The sequence below is a fragment of the Fringilla coelebs genome (genome assembly GCF_963513975.1).
Source record: "Fringilla coelebs genome assembly, chromosome: 4".
In the NCBI taxonomy this organism is placed as follows: domain Eukaryota; kingdom Metazoa; phylum Chordata; class Aves; order Passeriformes; family Fringillidae; genus Fringilla; species Fringilla coelebs.
In genome coordinates this window covers 39,689,769-39,711,282 of record NC_140032.1, presented here as the reverse complement: position 1 = coordinate 39,711,282, position 21,514 = coordinate 39,689,769, and the positions used below count along the sequence as shown (strand labels likewise).

General features: G+C 39.1%; 1 protein-coding gene across 1 annotated transcript in view; it reads right to left on the bottom strand.

Moving 5' to 3' along the window:
• Window positions 1-1,813: 1,813 nt before the first annotated feature.
• The window catches only part of MARCHF1 (membrane associated ring-CH-type finger 1), a gene marked incomplete at both ends in the record, with an annotated part of 82,922 nt that continues 63,221 nt past the window's right edge, over window positions 1,814-21,514 (bottom strand). The window contains 3 exons of the mRNA XM_084204229.1: window positions 1,814-2,112; window positions 4,357-4,504; window positions 19,717-19,897. Of these exons, the coding sequence (XP_084060355.1) occupies window positions 1,814-2,112; window positions 4,357-4,504; window positions 19,717-19,897 (628 nt within the window). The remainder of the gene's footprint in view (window positions 2,113-4,356; window positions 4,505-19,716; window positions 19,898-21,514) is intronic.

Here is a 21,514-nt window from a genome sequence, read left to right as displayed (position 1 = left end):
CCAAATTACAAGAGCAATTCCAATACAAAAGAATATAATGATCTGATTAAAGACACATTTCTTGCTAACACTGCTACTTCTAGTATTCCCTGAGCCTTAAGCCAGTAAACATTCACAAAGGAATACCTAGTATATAAATTCCAATACATCTTAGGCCCTAAAGCCTGGGTATTTGCAAGAATGGGATGAGTCTGTTATTTCACTGTAAATATTTGAGTGTACAAAGAGAAAATTTACCAATAGAAACTTCAAGGCTTCTGTAGAACTCTTGTTCGCTTGTAATTGTGGCAGATACCCCCCCTTTGAGTGAATCTCTACTCTCCTGTCCTCATTACTCTGGTTCTTTACTTCCTTTTTTGCTTTTCCTCCTTTAGTAAATACAAGATTAAAAAAAGAACTTTCAACTTCTTTTTAAAATACACATTATGTTCAGGCCCCAGACTTGTGCACACCAGTACATAACTATTCTGAGTCAATACTTACTCTTGTTTCCTTATAGTAAACACCACAGTTTTGCAAAGTGAATCACAAAATTGGTTCCTTATACATAATTCATCCTGTTGGACACAGGATTATGTCTACATTCATTTATCTATTGCACCTTTTAATGCTATTCACACTTCATTTTTATATGCCAGTGCTCAAAACACGAAATTAACAACTGAACTGTTGAACCTCTAACACCTTAAGTTTACCTGTACAGAAGGAAACCATTGATCTGGTTTTTTTTCAGTCAGGAAGATAAAAACTAGCTTTTTAGAACAAGGAGATAAAAACTAATGTTTTCTGAAGATATGTAGGTAGGTATGTTCTATTACATCTACTTTTCTGTATCATGAATCTTAAAAAATAAAACCAAAAGTAGCTTCCATCTTCAGTATGTCATCCTTTTTCAGACCTTTGATAACAGACAATTTACTTCTGTGTAATTCTGCAGGAAACTGCTTTTTTTTTTCATTTACAATTCTGTCTCAATACTTTGTATATCCAATTTATGCCTAATTCACTCCTCCTATAAAGTAAAATAAACAGCGGAGCTGCTCTTCTAAATGCATATCTACATATTGTCTCCTTCCTTACTTCCCTGACATTTAAAAAAAAACTATCTGCAGCTTATGGAGACGTGAGTTTATATTGGTTGGAACTGCTTAGTTTTAAAAAATCCAGCCATAGTTAAAAACAACTGGTTCAAATATCCATAGTTGACACAGCTGCCCAAACATTCAGGCTCCACTACAGTCACATGAAGGTGTTACCGTACGAGGCTTAGAGAGGGAGTGCTGCAATACAGCTCTCTGTACTTGGATTCTGTTAATGCCTATTACTTGGACTGGTACCCTTTGAAGTGTATCTTTGAAAAGGTAAATAGCAAATACAACTTCTAGTAGTAAACAGATGAAAGGTTTTGTGTCTTCTGTAAACAAAATCATTGTATCACTTCTGTTTTCTACTTTCCCAGCCAGCCCAGTTAGGAAAAAAAACCCAAAAAACAAAAGTACATTGTTACATAGGTTTGGCATTGTCTGTTAAACCTGTTCTCTATTGCACTTTCTACACTTCCACTTTCACTACACTTTGCTGACTAGTTGCGAAACTACATCACGAACGGTCACACTCCATACAGTAACAAGTTGCTTTGCTGGATCCATTTTCCTTGTACGGTTTTGGTTTTTGTATGGGGTATTTTTTTTGTCGTTTGGTTGGGGGTCTTCTTTAACTGAAAAAATGCACAGTCATTTCTACTTTCTTGTAGCATTTGTAGTGTAGCAGACACTACGGCTTACTCTGCAAGGAAGAAGCAACGCTGTCCGTGTCAAACTGGCATGACCTCCGACGTCGCCTCCTCCGCCGGCTGAGAGTTTGTACCTGTCTGTGCTACTGGCACCACCACCGCGTCCTTCGCCTCCGAGGGCTGAGTGCACGGAGAGCTTTTCTCCTCCAGTTTTTTGATGGTGTCTGGGCAGTTCTGAACAAAGATCACTCTGTTGTAGGCTTTCAACCGGCGCCACAGCTGGACGTAAACCTTACACTGCACATACATGAAGACCAGGCCTCCTGTGAATCCAATGGCCACCACAACGAGTTTTGTCCAGAACGGCCATTCGAGGACACCTTTGAAATAAAAAGTTTATGTTATTCATTGAATATCAAGCACTGTTTCAGTAATGTATACTGAAAAGAAGCCACTGGCTAAGAATGCCCGGGTATGTGCACGCTATTGTGCACTTGTAGCTCTAGAAAATAGATTGGCCTATTCCATAGGCCGGCCAAGAAACTGCCCCTGGAATAGAAAACTGCTTCCTACTTTTAACTGATTTGATCACCATTTGGTCAAATAAATCAATCAAAAAATCAATGCCACTCTCCAAATCTTTCTTTCAGGATTTCTTCCACCTTTTATCATTAAAGATAGGCCACCGCTGCTGCTGCGGTAATACAGGAAGCATCTTTTTTTATTAACTGGTATGGGACAGAGAGTTTTGTACATAATTTTTTTCCAGGATTACCATGTTTTCAGACTTGAGCTTTCTTAGGAGAAAGGTCAGCTGAACCTACACCTGCTTCTTCAAGCAGAATAAATTTATGTGAAACTTGATTCCTTACCACTGGTGCCATAAAAAGTCTAGAATATTTTAAATATATTTTAAATCTGCTTTTCTATAAACCAGTGTCAGGTTTAGCAATTAAAGGGTTTGCATCATATACTTTCCTAAAGAGAAAAAACACCCCCACCCCTTCAATAATTTGAGATATCCATTTAAAATGGGATTTTTAAACTAGAACATTACATCAATACTAGTTTTATTCAGGGTTTCAATTTTTCTCCTTCTCAAAATATGTTTATAAAGTGTCTTTTCTCCAGTGCTTACTTGTCTTGGCAATTCCCATTTAAAGAGAGAAAATGGGGAAGAAAGCAAACTACATGTATGTCCTTGTTCCCCACAAATATATGTTCACTTTTGTAAAAGTACTCTCCCCCGCAACAAGCAAATTTTGGCCCAAAAGCATCCTCTTCACACTTCTGCGTGTTGTAAGTAGCTCCAGGGCATCTCTTTGTCCATTTTTTAGTGTAAAGAATCAACCATTACATTTGGCAAATCCTGAATGCTATACAAATCATAAATACTCTTTGAGCCTACCAGGAATAATTAACATGATTCTTATGCATTGTGTGTAACAACAAAAATCCCTGTTAGCTGTTTTGTTATGTAAATTCAGCTAATCTACAGAAATAGCTTCCCCCTTGTAATGAGTAGGGTGATGTAGTTGCACTCATAAACAGAAATTCAAAGCCATCCCTAGTCCTGTCCTCTGGGCCAGGTTTTTTGAGATAAAAAACAAGGTTACCTATTTCAAAAGAATGCAAAACAAGACTTTGTAGTGTGTATTCATCTGTGACTTACTGAGGCTTGTTGCTTATTTTCCTCTCTAAGGCAAGAAAGGCAAGCATCAGGAGTATCATCAAATATTTATCTAACTAGCAAGGCACAAAGCTCCACCTGTTTTGTTTTCCATGTTAACTTTGGAATATAACACAAAGCTAGAGACCTTTGTTCCCCTAGGGTGCTTACATTCAATTCAGATCAAAACTCAAAAGCTTTTTATCATCATGATCACATTTAAGACTGAATTTAAGAGCAAACTAAGATTTGAAATGGAAAACAGTAGTTAAATTTATAATATATTTTCCACAAATGGCTCCTACTGAGCCATATTAAGCATGCAGTTAAGCATGCATTTTGTTACACATGTCCAGTTGGATTTTCAGTATCTCTGTAGATGGAGACTCCATGACTCCTCTATTCCAGTGCATGACCAATAAATACAGCTGAACATGGACGTTGACAGTGAAATTCTCTTTGAAAGGACACAGTAATGTCTTTCCATGCTACTCAAATCCCACATGAAGGACTAACACAACTGGAAAACAGTCTCTTGGAAGCTCGTATTAGGGAAGGTTGTTAATGAAGCGGCTCTATCATAATTTACTTCCTATCAAGGTTCAAGGGATTAATATAAATAAATTGCTATTTAAGGACCTGAACTTGCACTGAGCTGTTTGAACTTGACTCATCTTTTTGCCTGAGCTTTAGAATTACCTAGATAATGGGAGATTAACCCAGGAAGAACCGGCAGGCCAGTTAAGCTGTTGCAATGATTACACAAAGTAGAGTTCTCTCTGCTGGGGCATTAGGTAAGATTTTCATGCTGATGCATTCAGAACTTCTGCATTAAAGCCTCTGGTGTAGGCATGTGAGCTGTTATTTAAGAACAGAATGTGACTGGTTACAGAGCTGCCTTTCAAAGGCAGGCACTGCATTATCAGCAGCACTGAAGAAGATAAAAGATGCTTACCGTTATCATTGCCTTGTTTAATTTCTTCAGCGGTTCTGTCAATTAAAACATACAATGACCAAACAACACAGGTAATTGCAATTATATGGAATGTGACTGAACACACAATTTTTCTCCTCTCACTTGTTGTCATCTGTAATTTCTCCCACTGAAATAGAAAAAAAAGAAGTAATTTTAAAAAATCTGACTTGTAAAATTTTACATTAAACTGATTAGGCCATAGTGGCTCTTTCTACCAAAAACACGAGCAGTAATAAAATTAAAAAATCCTTTAGTTTTGGTAATATGCATTACAGAGTGTGTGCATTGTCCCTGTTAAATTCACAATGATCTCATTTTCACAGATTCAGGGGAATGAAGAATGCTGTTCTTCTTCTGTCTGCTTGGGAATGATATCTTAAGTCATTTCATTACAGTACAGCCATAACATATTAATAGACAGATAAAATTATTAATATTTACTTAAAATTTGCATTTCTGGTGGTGAGAGAAGAAAAAACCCAAACATCTGTTTGTAATATGTTATAAAATTATAGGAATGCAGCTATGTAACAGTCTTCCCATAAAATAAAAGCACAGGAAATGCAACTGCATTGAGGATTAAATTCAATAAACTCAAAAAGATGATAACATGGAAATGATAATATATGATAGCAGCCAAATAACCTCAGTAATGCAAGGAGGATCTTCCAGGCACGTGTTTGTGAATTATGGTGCTAAATCCTGGCTTAAGGCTATTTTAAGATGAAATAGGCTATTCTCTGCAATTGAACAATGCAGCTCTTGAGGCGATTTTTTAAAATCTCACTTGTGACATGGTTTTTTTTCGCAGCACTTCTTCAAAACAAAACTCTTCCCTCCTAAAACATTTGGCTTTGTAAAAGATAAAAGAATAGAGCACTTAAAAGCAAAATGCCTCAATTCTGCTGGATAATCTTGACAGGCAGCTGAGGAAGGAAAGCAGTACAAAGCATGAGATGCGAGTGCCACCTCCCTGTGGCTCTGTGAACACTGGACTGAGCTGCACTCAGCTCGGTGCCACAGCACTGCTGCCACCTGCTACAGCTAGGACAGTAACCACAGCCTCCCCAGAGCACTGCCATGCTGCACATTTACTGCCAAGCTCTGACTTTGTCTTGGTTTTCCCTGTTTAGGTTTTTTGATTGTTTTGTTTTTATTAGCTCTTTTCACTGCTTGGGATTTTTTTTTAAATTTTGTTTCCGGGCAATGACAAATTTTTCTAAATTCCTTAAGGCTAGGGCTGGAGATGCCATCCAAGCTAGATGTTTAGCCTTTAACCTGAACCAACAGAGCCATTCTACTCTGGACACTCTCCGCAGTCATGTTATGTTTTGAAGAAGCACAACTGCAGTAAAACCTGAGGAGGGTCAGTGCTGTGTCACCAAGGGGAATAACTCTCAGAAATGATTCTTCCTGCTTGTAGAGCAGGACACACCAGGCCAAACAAACTTCAGTCTTTAATGGCAGTTAAATCTTGCATGTTTCAGAGCTGTTGTCTCAAAACACAATCTCTAGACCATTTTCTAGCCCTTGTCAACATTCTATGAATCACAGAGTATTTTGGATTGGAAGGGAACTTAAGGTTCATCCTGTCCTGTCCAACCCCCCTGCAACGAGCAGGCACATCTGCAATTAGACCAGCCTGCTCAGAGCCCCATCCAACCTGACCATAATGTTTCCCAGGATGGAGCATCTACCACTTCCCTGGGCAACCTGTTCCACTGTTTCACCATTCTCATCATAAGAAGTTTCTTCTAAATGTAGTCTAGATACACCCTTTTTTTTTGTTGTTTAGCTTAAAATCCTTATCCCTTCTACTACTGTAACACGCCCTGCTAAAAAGTTTGCTCCATCTTTCCTACAGGCCCCATTTAGGTACTGGAAGGCCACAATGAGGTGTCAAAGCCTTTTCTCCAGGCTGAACAACCCCAACTGTCAGCTCTTCCTCACAGGAGAGGTGCTCCAGCCTTCTGATCATTTTTTGTGGCTCTTCTGGACTCTCTCCAACATGACCTCAGTGGGCACCCCAGAGCTGGATGCAGCAGTCCTGGTGGGGTCTGTCAAGAATCACTTCTCCAACACTTCATGAACACAAAGCATAAATAATTGTTTAGAAAAATGTAAATGTTTCCTGAGTGATGTGCAAAGAGTCAGAGCCATCAGCTTATTTATCATCTGAGACTCCATTTCAGTTTCTGATACATCTACTTTTGAGTGAAAAGTAAGCTTGCTGGGTTTTGTATGGCAGTCTGGAAAATGGGAGATTTAAAAAAAGGTTTGTTTTGGTTTTCTTTTAAGTAATAACCTCCCAGACTTTATATTCATTATGGTTTATGTAGATAATGTTCAGTGGTCAGACAGTATGTGGCATTATCACAGTCTTATATCATTACAAGCATCAGGTTACACAGCCTTTGACCTGGAGATTTTCATTTTTTTTGCAGTGAAAATTCAATTTAAGTCTTCTAACAGACTTTCTGTCCAAAGAAAGAAACCTTGTCTTTGTCCAGATGGAAGAAAGGGTTTTACCTTAACCCTTCACTTACCTGTGGACGCTTTGTGAGAGATAACATAGAACATAACGAAGAATGATTTGTTCTTAACAGATTTTGTCTGTTATCTCAACTTTGATGCTACACCATTTGGTCTGTTGGAGAGAAGACTCTGCAAAATTTTCATTGTCATGTATATGTGCAGTCTCTTTATGGCCATCTTACTCCCTAACACATGTAAAAGCCTTCGTATAGATCTTAATACCCAGTCAAAGACAAATGCTGATCCCATTAGTCTAAATCCAAACATTTTGTAGGTGGGAAAAAACCAGGGAAAAAACCCAGACAAAATCAACTAACCAACAGGCAGGATAGGTAAATAAAGGTTCCAGCTCACAGAGTTCTGCTGAGATTTACAAGAAAGGTATCTCAGGAGAGGAAGCCAGCAGAAATTGGCTGAATCAGGTCTTTTTGGTAACATTGCATCAAACCCAGCCAGAAGGCAAGCCAGGGCATACTGGACTCTGCTTCCTCCAGCTGGCCCTCCTTTTTCTCTCACGAGACTGCCTGCCCTGTCTGTCTATTCTATCCACACACGTTACCACACCTGACAGAAGCTGGCTGCCAAGACACTGGGAGAGGTCACCAGGGCACAGGTGATTATGGGACTGGGAGACTGCAGAATATCTCATACTCCCAGTTTGGGGTACAGGAAAGGAATAAGGTCCAAGGAGAGACTCCATCTGACAGGGACACATACCTGGGAGCATTTTACAGCTCTTAGTTTGCTCCAAAGCTGCTCTTTTGCTTTGCCCTGCCCTTGCTGCAGTCATAATTCTCTCAACTATGGTGATGATGAGCTGAACTCAGGAGAAAAAAAGCAATTAAACTTTGTGCCGTGCTTCTGGTGATCCCAGTGGTAGCTGATGTAACTTCCCCATCCTACTCACATATTTCAGGTTGGCTGAACAGAGAGTACTTTGTGACTAGATGAGTCAGGCTCTACTGGATGAGTGATGTTAGTAGATGAGCCAGCAATTTATGTCTTCCTGGAGCAGAGAAGTGCAATTCCCTATTTTAGGATTTTTGCGATAGGCATGTATCAAAAGATGAACTGTTAGTTTTAGCACAGACTTGCTTGGACAAAAGCACAGTTATGTGAAATAAAAATTTCTTGAAAATCTGTAACAAAGGGTGAGACAGCAATGTAATGAGCAATGAAAGCATCAGCCCCTTTTACTTGTGCTTGATAGTCCAGGACTTGATACAGCCTAAAGTCATGTGGGGAATTTTGGCAGGCGCTGCCTTTTATGTCACACAGCACATTAATGCCTCCTTAACCTCTGATAAATTCATCCCTGCTGTGTTTTGAAGCTCCTGCAGTTTTCCTGGCTTTCCACATTCATAATAGAAAGATAAAAATAAGTTGTGTCATGTTTTGTTATCTTCATCAGTGATCTCCAAGAAAATACAGCCATTAGGTTGATGACGCTGTGACATGCCATGGATAGAATATCAGATGCTACCAAGAACAGAAAAACAGCGCAGAATTAAGTACACAGATGCAATTTTCTTTGGAAATTTAGATCTTAATGCTCCTAAGGTGCTTTAGATACCGTAATGACAGGAAGAAATGGTAACAGCCAGAGGAGACATCTATAATGACTTGCAAATTATTGAGTCACTAAATTAATAGAAAAACCTGTAGCTTTTGCCCAGCCCCCTAAAAAACACCCCTTCACTGTTGTACATCCGACTGTCACACCCACAGATTCTGTAATCCTGGCAGCAATACAAACACAGACTGGAAATCATCACAAATGCAGATGGTTTAATGTCCTGCAAGTGCAAGCAACCGCACAAATATCATAATGGTTCAGAGAACAGGTGTGCCAGAACACTTTGTAACATCTAACTGGAACCAAAAGATCTTTTAAACGAGTCACCAAATAAATCCAAAGCGTAAAAAAAATCCAAAAGTGTCCCCAGCAGAAAGCTTGGGATATCCCCAGTCCCCTTTTTATTATCTGAATAAGCTTTCCAAGCATGTCGCTTGCACTGTGCTCTGAAAACCACTGGAGGGTGGTAGGAGACTGCCTGACTCACAGGTTCCCACCAAGAATGGAAAGAAGCTGGATTGTGAACGTGATCAGAAACACTCGTCCCACCCCAGCTACTGCTTACAGCTGCTTCTAAGACACAACGTGCATCTCAGCTGGAATTCCTGTGCTTTACTGCCAGAGAGGTTTGGAATGATCTTTAAACTGGCAGCTGTAAACCTGTACCTTGTCTAGGTTTCTACCTTGTGTTTTGCTTTTGTTTCCTAAAGAAAATTTCACTTAGAAACTCCAAGAGAATGGTTACTGATTTCAAATCCCACTCTTGTAATTACGAAATGTAGTCATGAGTCTTCTGGGGAAATTAAAAAAAAAATTTAAAACCCCACTAAACCCTAAAACACACAGGGAACTTTAAATCATGTGTAGCCAACCACTTCCCTTTCCTGTAAAGTAGTTTGAGAAAATATTTATTTTAAAGGACAAAAATCTGCCTCCCTGTATGCCTCTTCTAATAAAAGCTTGATTAATCAATATGCAACAAGTAATTACAGATATTTTCTTTATTATCTTCTAAAAACACTCCTTGTGAGTGGGGGGATGCTGCTTCATGTCCTACATATCAATGCAGCCTCTCTGCTTACCAGAAGCAAATCTGCAATTTTAATTCCCTCCCATACATTACACTTTCTGCGAAGCGGTTTCGTTATGGCCAATGCAGAACTGAGAGCTCCCCACTGCTCACACAAAAGCTGCCTCCACACCTCACAGTGGCACTGAGCAAACTCTGCTGCCTGGGTTTCCTTTCCCCACCTCTGCACTGCTGCCTGCCTGCTCCCATCCACCACTCTGTGCCCACTGTTGCCTCCTGTCCATGCTAATATTCTGTCACACCACAGATTTTTGTCTACACCCATGTCCCGAGGCAACTGCAGTCCTACTTCTGCTGCAGGTTTGCAGATTCACCCCTCTACAGCTGAAGGTCTCTCTGCTGCAGGGGCTCAGCAATGAGGATGCCAAATATTGAAGGTGAAGTTAATGGGCTGCTTTGCAACATATGATGAATGCCTGGACTTTTTAACCCCTGGGTATTTTCAAGAATTTTAAAAATTGCATGTAAGGAGGTCTGACAGGGGAAGCTGCTATGGGGGGAATATTGCTAATATTAAACATTTTTCGTGACATTTTTCTCCTCATCCATTATTTAGCAAAAAAAAAAAAAGCCTATGTACAATGTAAACAACAACCACAGCTGGAAGGATTTCTGCTCTCACCTACACCTAAAGTCATGATGCAATATTTTCTGAATTCTTTTTACAGTCTGAAGAAATACTTTCAGCCAACCTTTACCTTAAAATAATTATGCCTGCAAAATAACGGCTAAAATTACTTACTAGAGGCTGTTGTAGAAACTGCACTCTGCACACAGACTAAAAAACAGCCAGAAAAAGGTCTTTCTTATCTGAAAATCAACCCAAAGGATTTAGCCAGCACTTTTGAAAAAGAACTGGTTTGGAGTATGCTGAAGTGAGCCAAGCAGTGAAGATATGTCAACAGTGAGAACATGTAGCTCAGAGTTACTTATATTAGGGAGGGTTTTCTGGTCACTTGTTGCAGTACTAATTGGCTCAGGCTCCACAGTGAGCTGTTCACTACTATCAACCTACCAGCTGGAGGAAAGCAGCTGCCATGGTAGTTTTCAGAATGGAATTTGTGCAGTGGGGGGAAGAGGAAGAAATAATAGTAATAAAGGACAACAGGGCTCCACTCACGTTGGGAGAACAAAATAGCCTTGCAGAAATTGGAAGTGTTTCTAAGAGATGAGACTTTCAAACCTTGTTATTTGAATAAAACCTTTCTGTGCCTCTCTGTGCCACCTAAAAAAACATGTGGATACAGCCTGTACCACAGAGACAGTGCCTTAAAGGACAAGGCATGTGTCCCCACATCCTGCTCCAATGTGAGAAGTGCCCCTCAGACAGCCCAAGAGAATGAGCCAGGCCTGACAGCTGAGAAGAGAAGGGTTTGGGCCATGAAAACACCTACACTGTGTTCTTTTCCACAAACACATCCAGAGAGTAGGAAGAACTGAGCAGGAAAATACAGAAAACATTTGTCATCACCTTTTTTCAAAAGATGTATCCCAGAGAAGAAACTCTTGTAAGGATAAAGAATAGAAGACCATAATTAGACCCCTGCTATGTCAATTGCTGAACAGGGAAGTGAAATGAATTTTTAAAATCCCATGTCATCTGGTGGGTCATATGGCCCTATCTATGCACAAGCTTACCTCCATTTAGTTATCTCATGGGATGCTCTAGTAGAGATCATCGTCTGGCAAATCTGTCTCAATTTTGCTCAAAATCTATTTCTGTCCCTTAGGAGATACTAAACAAACCTGTCTGGAATTCAAAAGAATGTCTGTGGTGTATTTAAAACACCTATTAAAAATTTGCAACTTAACCAGAAATGGGTGCATTTCTAAAGACAAACACACTTACTTCACTTTTGTATGATATGCAAACCTAGACTAATAAAACAAATGCATAATGAAAAATCTCACTTTGATGAACACCTTAAGATTATCATCTGCAAAGAACTAATAATTCAGTTTTATCATAACCAAGATGGCACCTTGTTTCTTTTTTGTGACAATTAGAACACTTTAGTGATATAATCAGTATGCACTCTTCACAAGCTTATGCAATGTTTGGCTGTGTATGACATCAATTAGCAAACCCTTAAAAAATGTAAGAGAAGTAAAGAAATTAAGTAATTCAAGAATATAATTTCTAAAATGAAGTAGCTGTTTTTGCAGTATGAAAGTGGTATTGAGAATACTTGTGACTTACCTGCTAAAAGAACTACAGTACCTGCATCCTAATCATCCTAACACAGACCAACAAAAAAAAAAAACTCAATAAAAACCCAAAACCAAACCAAAACCAAACCAAAGCAAACTAAAAAAACCCCCAAAACCACAAAACAAAACACAACACCCATGTTTTGGAAATACAGGACCTTGTGCCCCTCTCATCCAGTGCTCTGTCTCGGACAGAGGCCAACACCAGACGCTTTGGAGAGACGTACAAGAAACCCCGTGGGAAGTAATTCCAGCATAATCTCTCCATACTGGGAGCCTCTTTCTAGCTCCCATCTGCTGGAATTTGCTTTACATCAATACACAGAATGCAAAAGTACGTGACCAGGTGTTTACTTTCCAAGCATTTTCTTCGAAAGCTGAAAAGACATTAACCAATCTTTTGTTCAATAGAGCCTTCAGTGCTATCATGAACTCCTCATTCACAATTACTTTTTCTTTTCTTGCTTTGTTAGACCTTTAAGGAAAAGATCACTATCTCCAAGCACAGTACACTTCAGCTACCTTATCTAAAAAATAATCCTGGCAGAGAAACTGCAGACAAAACACTTAACCACTGATCAGGAGTGAACGACCACCCTGCTGTCAAACTATGGGGAGTGTCTGCTACTACGAACAAGAGAGACACATCTAGAACTCCAGAAAATATTTACTTCATGTATCTGGGCTCTAACATGACTTTATTAATCAAAAAACAAAAAAGAAGCTACATGTTGGTAACCCATAAAGAAACAGGGATAAAAGGGGTAGAATCTATGTCTCCATTAACTTTTATCACAGTTAGACAAGAACAGAAACAGATGCTACTGTGGGCTGTTCTCCCTACAGTATTTCCATCATCATTCTATCCAAGGATCTAGTTTGTAACTCTTGTTCTCTCTGCAGTTGTGGACTCCTGCCTCTGTCCACTCCCTATTTCCAAAAGAGCAGCATATCTAATTGAAGACGTGAGATTGCTCCAGTCACTACACAGCAAAGACCTTTAAATCACAGTCCAGTCCTCCAACAACTTAGACACATACACAACAAATCCTTTTTTTGCAGCTATCTACACATTATCTACACATATGTCTGAATTTCCAAAGATTTTAAAAAGGAGCTGATGCTTTTAATTATTTAATTATAAAGACGGCTTTAGGAAGGATACTGACTTTCCAATGAAGAGCCACAGCTGCCTTCTCTGTCTTTTAATTTTCCCAGAAGAGAGATTCTTTTAATCCAATTAAATAAAAATAAAATAGAGGAAAGTTGTGCTGAGGAAAGCTATAGTAATTAAAATAAAACTACTGCCTAGTGCTCTAATAAAGAGCTGAGGGAAGCTATTCATTCTGGGGAAAAAAAGAGGGAATTCTAATTTTTTCCCCAATAATTTTAATAAAATGCTACAGGAATAAAATTAAGTTAACAAAAACCACCAAACCTGATTAAAGTAGAAGTTATCCCATTTGGTCATAATTTAGATCCACTACTGGAATTTCTGTGTTCAAAAGAACATCACATCATCATTTTTCAAAAGAAAACCCATTTTAGCATGCATTCCACCAACAAGCAAGCATCAGCCTGTGAACAGAGCATTCTTACATCAATAGGTCCCAGGCAAAATAAATCTGAGGCAGGTAAAAACTATAAAATTGTACATGTTAATTATGTGACAGATAATTACCTGCATTAATCAGATCATGAATAGCAGGCCTCTCCCATGGGAGATGGTAAAGTTCCTAACTTCAAAATAAAAGCGTAAAAATGGCCTTTTTAAAAAAACTCCATGAATCACAATGACTGGTTTAGGTCAATGCTTGGATTGATTATGCTCTTTTAATTTCATATTACTAGCTATACATTTAGTGTCAGCATTCCATTTCCACTTCCTTTATTTGTAAAGCCAGAGATTCTCTTAATTATTTTCAATGCTCCAGCCACCCAGTCCTTCCTTGGTTATAACTATTGATGAAGTCAAGCTGTAAAACAAAACACTGAAAGGGCTGAAATAAAAAAAAATGAAAAGGAGGCCCCAAGTTCTTAAAAAATAAGAGAGAGGCTGATGAACTGCAGGATTGAGTAGAGCTCTCTAACTAAAATGGGAATGGAATCTTTTGATGCAAGTTGCATCTGTAAAACAACTCAGATCAAACTGTTTGTTTCAGACTCAGAAAGCACAGAAGATTTGTACCTCCCAGAGCTCATGTTCATAGGTCTGTGCAATAGTGGATAACACTACTAATACCCAGAGCTGAGCAATCTCCCAAATTCCCTTTGCCTTTGCAAATGCTGCTGAGCAGCAAAGTAGCCAGTTTGGTTACTGCCATTTAATTAGCAGAGGACACCATTTTCATTTAATTTTCTGCTGTAATATTTTTCATTTGCTTCTTAAAAGAATGCAAGTTCAGCACAATAACCATACAAGCATCTTGCTCTGCCTCCAGGAAGGATGCTGCACATGGGGGTGTCCCAGCAAAGTTGTAAGTTGGCTTTTAGCAAGCCCAGGGTATGTGATGGTTTCAAGGTAAGAGGCAAAAGAATCTTTTGTCAGAAATCTGAGAGGACTGGGACAGCTGTGTGAATAAAACTGAATGGAAGAGAAAGACATATGGAAATGGCAGGCTAGCAGAAATTCTGCCACCATAAGAAAGCTAAGCTCCAGTTTGTTCCTGTGGCAGAAAATGCAAGACAGCATTATTCTGTGAACTGCAGCATGCTGTCTGTATACAGATAAATTAGCAGTAATGCTCTATTATCCTTAAAAATTAGGAATAAACTGTCTGAACAAAGTAGTCCCTTGCATCCCCAAGGCAACACAATAGGATATAAATGCTATAGAATCATTTTTACTTTACAAGCTTTAATATACACATTGTCCCTCGAGCCCAAAGTTATTTGCTATAATGACATGATAGCCAACAAGAAAGTAATAGCTTTGTGCCTTTGTGCATACTGGTGAAGTGTCTGACCCCACATATTGCAGGCAATTATTTGAGGCTACTGATGTTTTGAGACAGTTCACTGGAAGAAAGATAACACTGGAGCAGGTTGCCTTGACGACACTATGTAGCTGCACCAGAAATCAAAGAAAAATGCAGGAGCTCCTTCTGTGTTGAGGACTGACAAAATATTCATCAAACTGGGTGAAAAGGGAACTAGTCCCACAGCAAGTCCTGTGCAATATTTGATTCCACTTCTTATCATGAGCATTATTAGAAAACCACCGACAAAGGCAGGTGCTTCATCCCTCACAGCACAGGGCAGTAAGAATTGAACAGCAAGCAGTATGGTAATGACTGCCCAAAAGTTTGGGGCTTTTTCTTGTCAGACTCTTCTGCTCACGTCTGGATGTGAGAGTTTACTCCGGCAAAAATAGTTTCTAAAGGCCAGCACTTTTGATTTCAGAGTAGAATATCACAGAAATTTCACTGCAGGTTCTAAGACTTTTGACAGTGATCACCAGTGAATCAAAAGTAAAAAACATCCTTAACACATTTTGCCATCAGTGAATGTTTTAGGCATGCTATGAGTTTTTCTATATCAGCATATAAGAAAATACAGAATACAAGAGGGATAAACACTTAGAAGATATATGTACACATTCAAAATAAGTAAGACCAAGTTTATTTCATGATCAGCATTTTCTTTGCTTCTGTTTAATTTAATAGAAACATATCACTCTGTACTAAAAGAGCATTCCCAGTCCTCTATTTTTAAAAAGGCATAAATTCAGATACTCTTTCTATAAGAAAATTAACCTCAACTGCTACATAATGCTTCTTTAAACAAAAAAAATGGACTTGTGCTTCCTTATTGACCAATAGCAAACACATGGTAACAGTGAGCAATATTGCTCATGCCTCACATAAATAATGATTTATTTGTAAATCATTTCAAAAATAGAATTAGGAGAGAAAATAGGCATCTCTGACACCACACAATAACCTGTTGGGATGATGCAGCAAAGTAAGACATCTCGTCAGATACTAGACATGTTAAATAGATAGCAAAATTTAAATATGATAAGTATTTTGAAGTATAGCAAGACACTGTTGAGAATCTCCATTTAAAGACATTTTTGTGTTTAAAGCTCCTTTTAATGTGACCCTTTAATCCATTTCATTATCACTGTATTTTCATTCAATTCCCACTTCTACTAGTCTTCAAACACCAAATTCCAGAGATATGAAATGCAGGTGTTAATATCTAGGATTGCATCTTTTTTAAAGAAGAAGTGTTTTTCTCAGGTATAAGCTATTACCTGATAGAGCCCATTAAGGAACTCATACAAGCTTCTCACCATTTTCTAATTCCTTCTGTGATAAAGTCACCTTTTAAATTCTGCATGGTGGATTGCAGATGCTGAGAGGCAAAGCTACAAATGTAACTGTATTATTTATAATGACAGACAGATGTAACAGAGTCCATGAGAAATAAACCAGAAACACTGAGCAATGCTTAATATTTAATTTCTATATTTATCTTGAGCTGAAGTAATTAGACCTGTCCAAATATATGAAACACTTGCAATGTCTGTTGATCAATGCTTAAAAGGATTACCTCAATGCAAAGACTCACTAAAATGATTAAACTGAGTTTTATTTGACGTCTGGTGCTTTCAGGGATTCTCTAATTAAATAACTGTCACACATTGGCACTGATTATCTTAATTTATGTTAACTTTGTGTGTTCTATATTGTCACTTATGGGTGCTAACAGATATGGCATGATATTCCAAAATGATTGTGTTATAAAACCTTAGACTTTGATAGAAAATCTGTTACGAAATATTGAAGGTGCATGAAGGGCTGAGGCATAAATAAAGGTGGTAATTCATTTTTGAATTAAATAGTTTGCTTTATATTTAAATCATGCTTTTGTGATTCTGCAGAATGCAAAACTATAGATTGCTGTAATTAAGTTTGGTAGTCTGTAATTTTTTCCCTTCAGGGGACCAGCAGTAGGAATTTTACAAAGACATTACAACAAAATTCATCATAATGAAACAATGCCCAGTCAGGAACCAAATTTTAGAATGCTGTATAATAAGTGATGAGAGAGATTAAAAAATAAAAAATCAGAACTGGTAAAGAGATGTGACCCTTCCACTTGTAGAATGTCACTTCAAATCCAGGTCTAATGGCCATGGAAATTGCATCATCTGGAGCTGGAGAGAAGCTCACTTCAGAGGAAATAATTTCCTTTGTTTTTTTAATAAATTAGTTTCTTATGGAGTTGAATAGGCACTCCTTTCTTGAAAGAAAATATATGGTCTTCTGTTTAGGAAGCATGGAAAAGAAATCTGTTTTCAGAATTCCTCAAGGTTTATTAGCAAAGTTATTAACTTTTTTGGGGTCAATTTTGCTGTTCCAGTCGGCATCCAACAAAGTTGACAAGAATTGTGTTGTTTTCAGATACATAATGTCCCTGCCATCATGCCAAGAGAATTTCAGAAGTTTGGAAATTTTGATTCACTGCTGACAGCCCAGATTTAGGGGACTGAAGGCTCTTGAGGTCTAGTAGAGAACCAAGCTTTAGCAAAACCCAAAGCTTTCAAGGTCTGGGAATCCCAGAGCCAGCAGTGTTTTTCAGATCCTGCATCAAGGAGACAGGATTGTGGAGAGCTTTGGTGTTAGGAGCTGCCTGTCCCACAGTACTCTGGTCACCACCCTTTGTGCCAGTCTTTTGAAAACATGGACTCCCAAGGAACGCCCCAAAACTGAGATTTTGGGCTTCATAAAAGCTGGCAAGAAATTTGACAGTGTTTCATTGGGACTTTCCACTTCTGCAAAATATGTAAGTTCTGACAAAAAAAAAATCCTAAACAAAACAGTTTCAGTGATTTTTATAAAGGATGTTTGGGTGGAAATTTACCAGTCAGCTCTACTCATGTGGCAGGTCTCATGATCACTTTTTCCTCACTTACCTTGGCTTTGCTACAGCTGTCAAAATACTTGGTTTGCAAAACAGCTTCTCATAAACTGTTTAGTGCTTCAGGAACTTATGAATGTTGGTGATGATAGCGCTCACACTTAGTGAGGATCACACGTTTAATTAAAAGTAACACGTGAAGGGTGTCACAGTTGAATGCTGCAAATCCCAAAGGACAACTAATTTAAACTTTGAAATCTTTGGGAGCTTTGGTTTCTGAAATGGGCGTGACTTACAAGAAAGGATCTATAGTTAGGTGCTGGGTCCATTCTACACAGACAAATATTTGTTAGCATTGCATTTGAAGGGAGCAATGTTGCCAGCACAGACTGCCAGGCAGATAAACTGCTTTTGAGTAGTGCTTGGAGCAGAAACAAAAATGTCCTGCCTGAAAGAAGAGGTGAATCTTTTCTGTGTCAGAAAACTAAACCATACCTGAGAACCAATGATAAGGTGGCAATCATTCAATTAAGGAATTGCAGATTTGTAGGAATTATATTATCACTCTAAAAGGGGGAGGAGATGTGGCACTGAGCACACACAGAGTTCAAAGTGCCTACTTCTGATAACAAGTTATGCACATTTTTGACTCCTTTTCTCCTTGGTTTCTATAAATTTTGTTTCCCTGTAACAAAAGATGCTATTTTATTTAACAAAACCAGGAAAAGGCTTTTGTTAAAAATACCAATATCTGTATATTCTCTTGAGAAAAGTAACTGTTGTGAGAGTACTTGCTAGATGTTAGATGTTAAAGCAATTTGGTTTGAAAATAGAAACATATAAACTGAAAAAAACCCCAAAGATATGCAACAGGCAGGGTTTTTTTATACAATTATCTCATCCTGTCACATAAGGTAAAATTTATCTGCAATTACCAAAACTGAAGTCGATTTAGTTAAGTTTTTAGCCATCTTTTCTTTTGTTTCAATTTCTAGTGTACAAGGGCCAGATCTACCTGGCATTTGAGAATTTTGTCTTTCCCTACCACAAGTTTTCTTTCCAAATTAGCCCAAATTCTCTCTTCAGAAGTGGTTTATCACCATGGACTTCACAGAAAATTCCTCTGAATGGGAAGCGTAAAGAAATTCCATTGATTCTCCTTTCTCTGAACTACTGCTACCTGTGTAAGGCCAACAAAAACAAAAAATGCCTTTTGCCTTTAGAACACTACTATATAGGCATATGTTAGGCCAAACAATAGTTGCTACATGTTTTTCATGTAGAAATTAATTTTAAATCAAAACTTGCCTAGCTCCAGATTGGCTCAAACTTCAAAGATTCAACAAGACTCCAGAAGGATAGGAGCATTTTAAAATAAAAATTTCAAGGGAAATTATCCACTCCAAAGAAAACAGAACCCACATATGCTTAATAAAGTCTTCCCCTTCCCTATACTGACAATCTCTGTAGGGTTTTATTGATTTGTCTTAGAAAACAGATGAGTGCAGATAACACACATTTGACATTCAGGACGCAAAGTCACCCTGTCTTTTAAATTCCATTAACTAATTTTAAAGCAGAAGTGATTAATTTGCCCATGAGTGGCACAGCTACAACAGATGCAGCTAAATTGACTGTGTTCCTTCATAACTGCTGTCTCCACATGGGTACCAGCATCGCTCTCAACCAGAAGTTATGGGCTTCACGTAAAAATTGCTGGGTGAACCGGACCGTGTCACTCAGGAGCAAAGCATGAAAAGATTTCTTTCTGGCTTAAAAATTCGCAGATGAACTCATAACAAAATGCTGGAGACAGAAAGTCTAAACCAGAAGACTATTATTGGTGCATTTACATTGTGTGTGGAATACGCAATATATTTGTGAAGAAAGCGAGTCTTTAGCCAAATTCTCTGCTGCTGAAAATTAACCAGGTTACGTGTAAGGATGAAATCACTGATTACCACCAGCAAACACCAAGCCATTCTGTTCAGGTGTTTCCCTGGCCGTGCTGGCAATCCGCACAGCCATCCCGAGGCTGGCTGACCCCGGAGCAGCCTACCTTGCGGAGCGGCTTGAGCTTGGTCTCCATGATGAAGTCGTATTTGCAGAGCTCGCAGCAGCGCGTGTCCGAGCTCTTGATCCACTGGTGCAGGCAGGCCTGGTGAACAAAGCGCAGCGTGCCCGTGCAGCGGCACGGCGTGATGAGGGGGCTCTCATCGTCTCCCTCGCAGTGACAGATCCTGGCGGGAAGGACAGCAAGAGCGAGTGAGCCCACCTGACAACCAGCAGTGCAGAGGCACTGGCTTATTTATTTACACTGCCTTCTCATCGCCAGGCTTGGCATTCAAAAGGTGGCAGGTATATGACCTTTCAGATGGAGGCACGGGAACATACTCCTTGTTCCCTTCTGCCATTTAGCAGCTTCTTCGCTTAGTTATTTCTCTTTGAATGGGCTACTTTCCTGAAGGTGAATCGATAGAAATAACAGCTTTTCCCTTTTATGCATGGCAAAACCTTTAAGACAAATACCAGAGCAGAATAGTCCTTGGTCTGTAAGCAACGCCAATAAAACCCTCAAAGGTAGAGAAATCTAACCCAAGCTGAAAATACCCAGCATGTGAATCACCAAAGGTAGAGGAATCTAACCCAAGCTGAAAATACCCAGCATGTGAATCACCAAAGGTAGAGAAATCTAACCCAAGCTGAAAATCCCCAGCATGTGAATCACAAGAAGTTCCTAGGATATCTCTTTGGAGTTACACAGTTAAAGAATCTGAGAGCAGTTTTGAGTATTCTGGAGTCATGCACATGGCACAGCGCGTACATACATGCACACTTTTTAGGAGGCAGGTATTGAAAAGTCATGGTCATTTTTTTTATTCCTCACTGTCTCTTTTAGGCAGACAGCTGCATTATCTGGGAAAATGAAAACTACTCTGTAAGCAAATCCTAAGACAGAGGCTGGTCCCAGAACTGTTTTAGCGTATGATGGGATATAGAGCTTTCCATGCTGTGGTTTTGCATAAAGTGATCAGTGTTCTAACATCATCATCTAAAGGGCTTCTTCTGTGACACATGTCCAGATGTCCTGCTGATTTTCCCCTCTTCCAAACAATCTCATGATCATATCAGGAAAATATTCACCCATTACAAACAATGTCAGATTTACTGGCAAGCATCTCTTTGAAGGCAGAGAAAGCTTTACAGAGAGCAGAAGGCTTAACCAAACACCTGAAGATCAGGAGGTTCCCCTCAATGAAGAGTAATTCCCTCCCATCCCCAGCCTAGAAAAACACAACAAAGCACCCAAGGTCTAATGAGTGTCTGAAGAGTCAAGCTGGCATGCAAGTGAAAAAAAACAAAAAAAATCTGAAGCCTGAGAATAACAGCACAGATCCTCCTGTCACACAAATAAAACTTGGGCCTTAGAAACTTAGGAATGGCACCCTCAGACAGCCCAGATGCAGAAGTGTCTGAACACACCTGAGGAATAACTCACCCTTTTACAGAGAAAACTGCAACTGCAGCACCTCTGGGGTAGGAGAGCTTCAGGATAAGGGTGTCTTCCTCCTGGGAAGATGGGTGACCTTTCTAGAGCAGGAGCTCCTGATGTATGTCAGGAGGCAACCTGACAAAGCCATCCCAGGGAAGACTGGCTACTGCACAGCTCTGAGGCTGCCAAGCCTATGAGCAGGGGAGCAGGAAATTCCAACGTCTCTACAGGAAAGAGCTACAGATCACAACTGGCAGCTCCACTATTCTTCCACAGTGTAGCCCAGAGCCATGAGAAAAATCTATCTATGATAATGGGAAATCAGAACAAAGCTGCTTTGCTGGACAGAAATAAAGAGATCAAA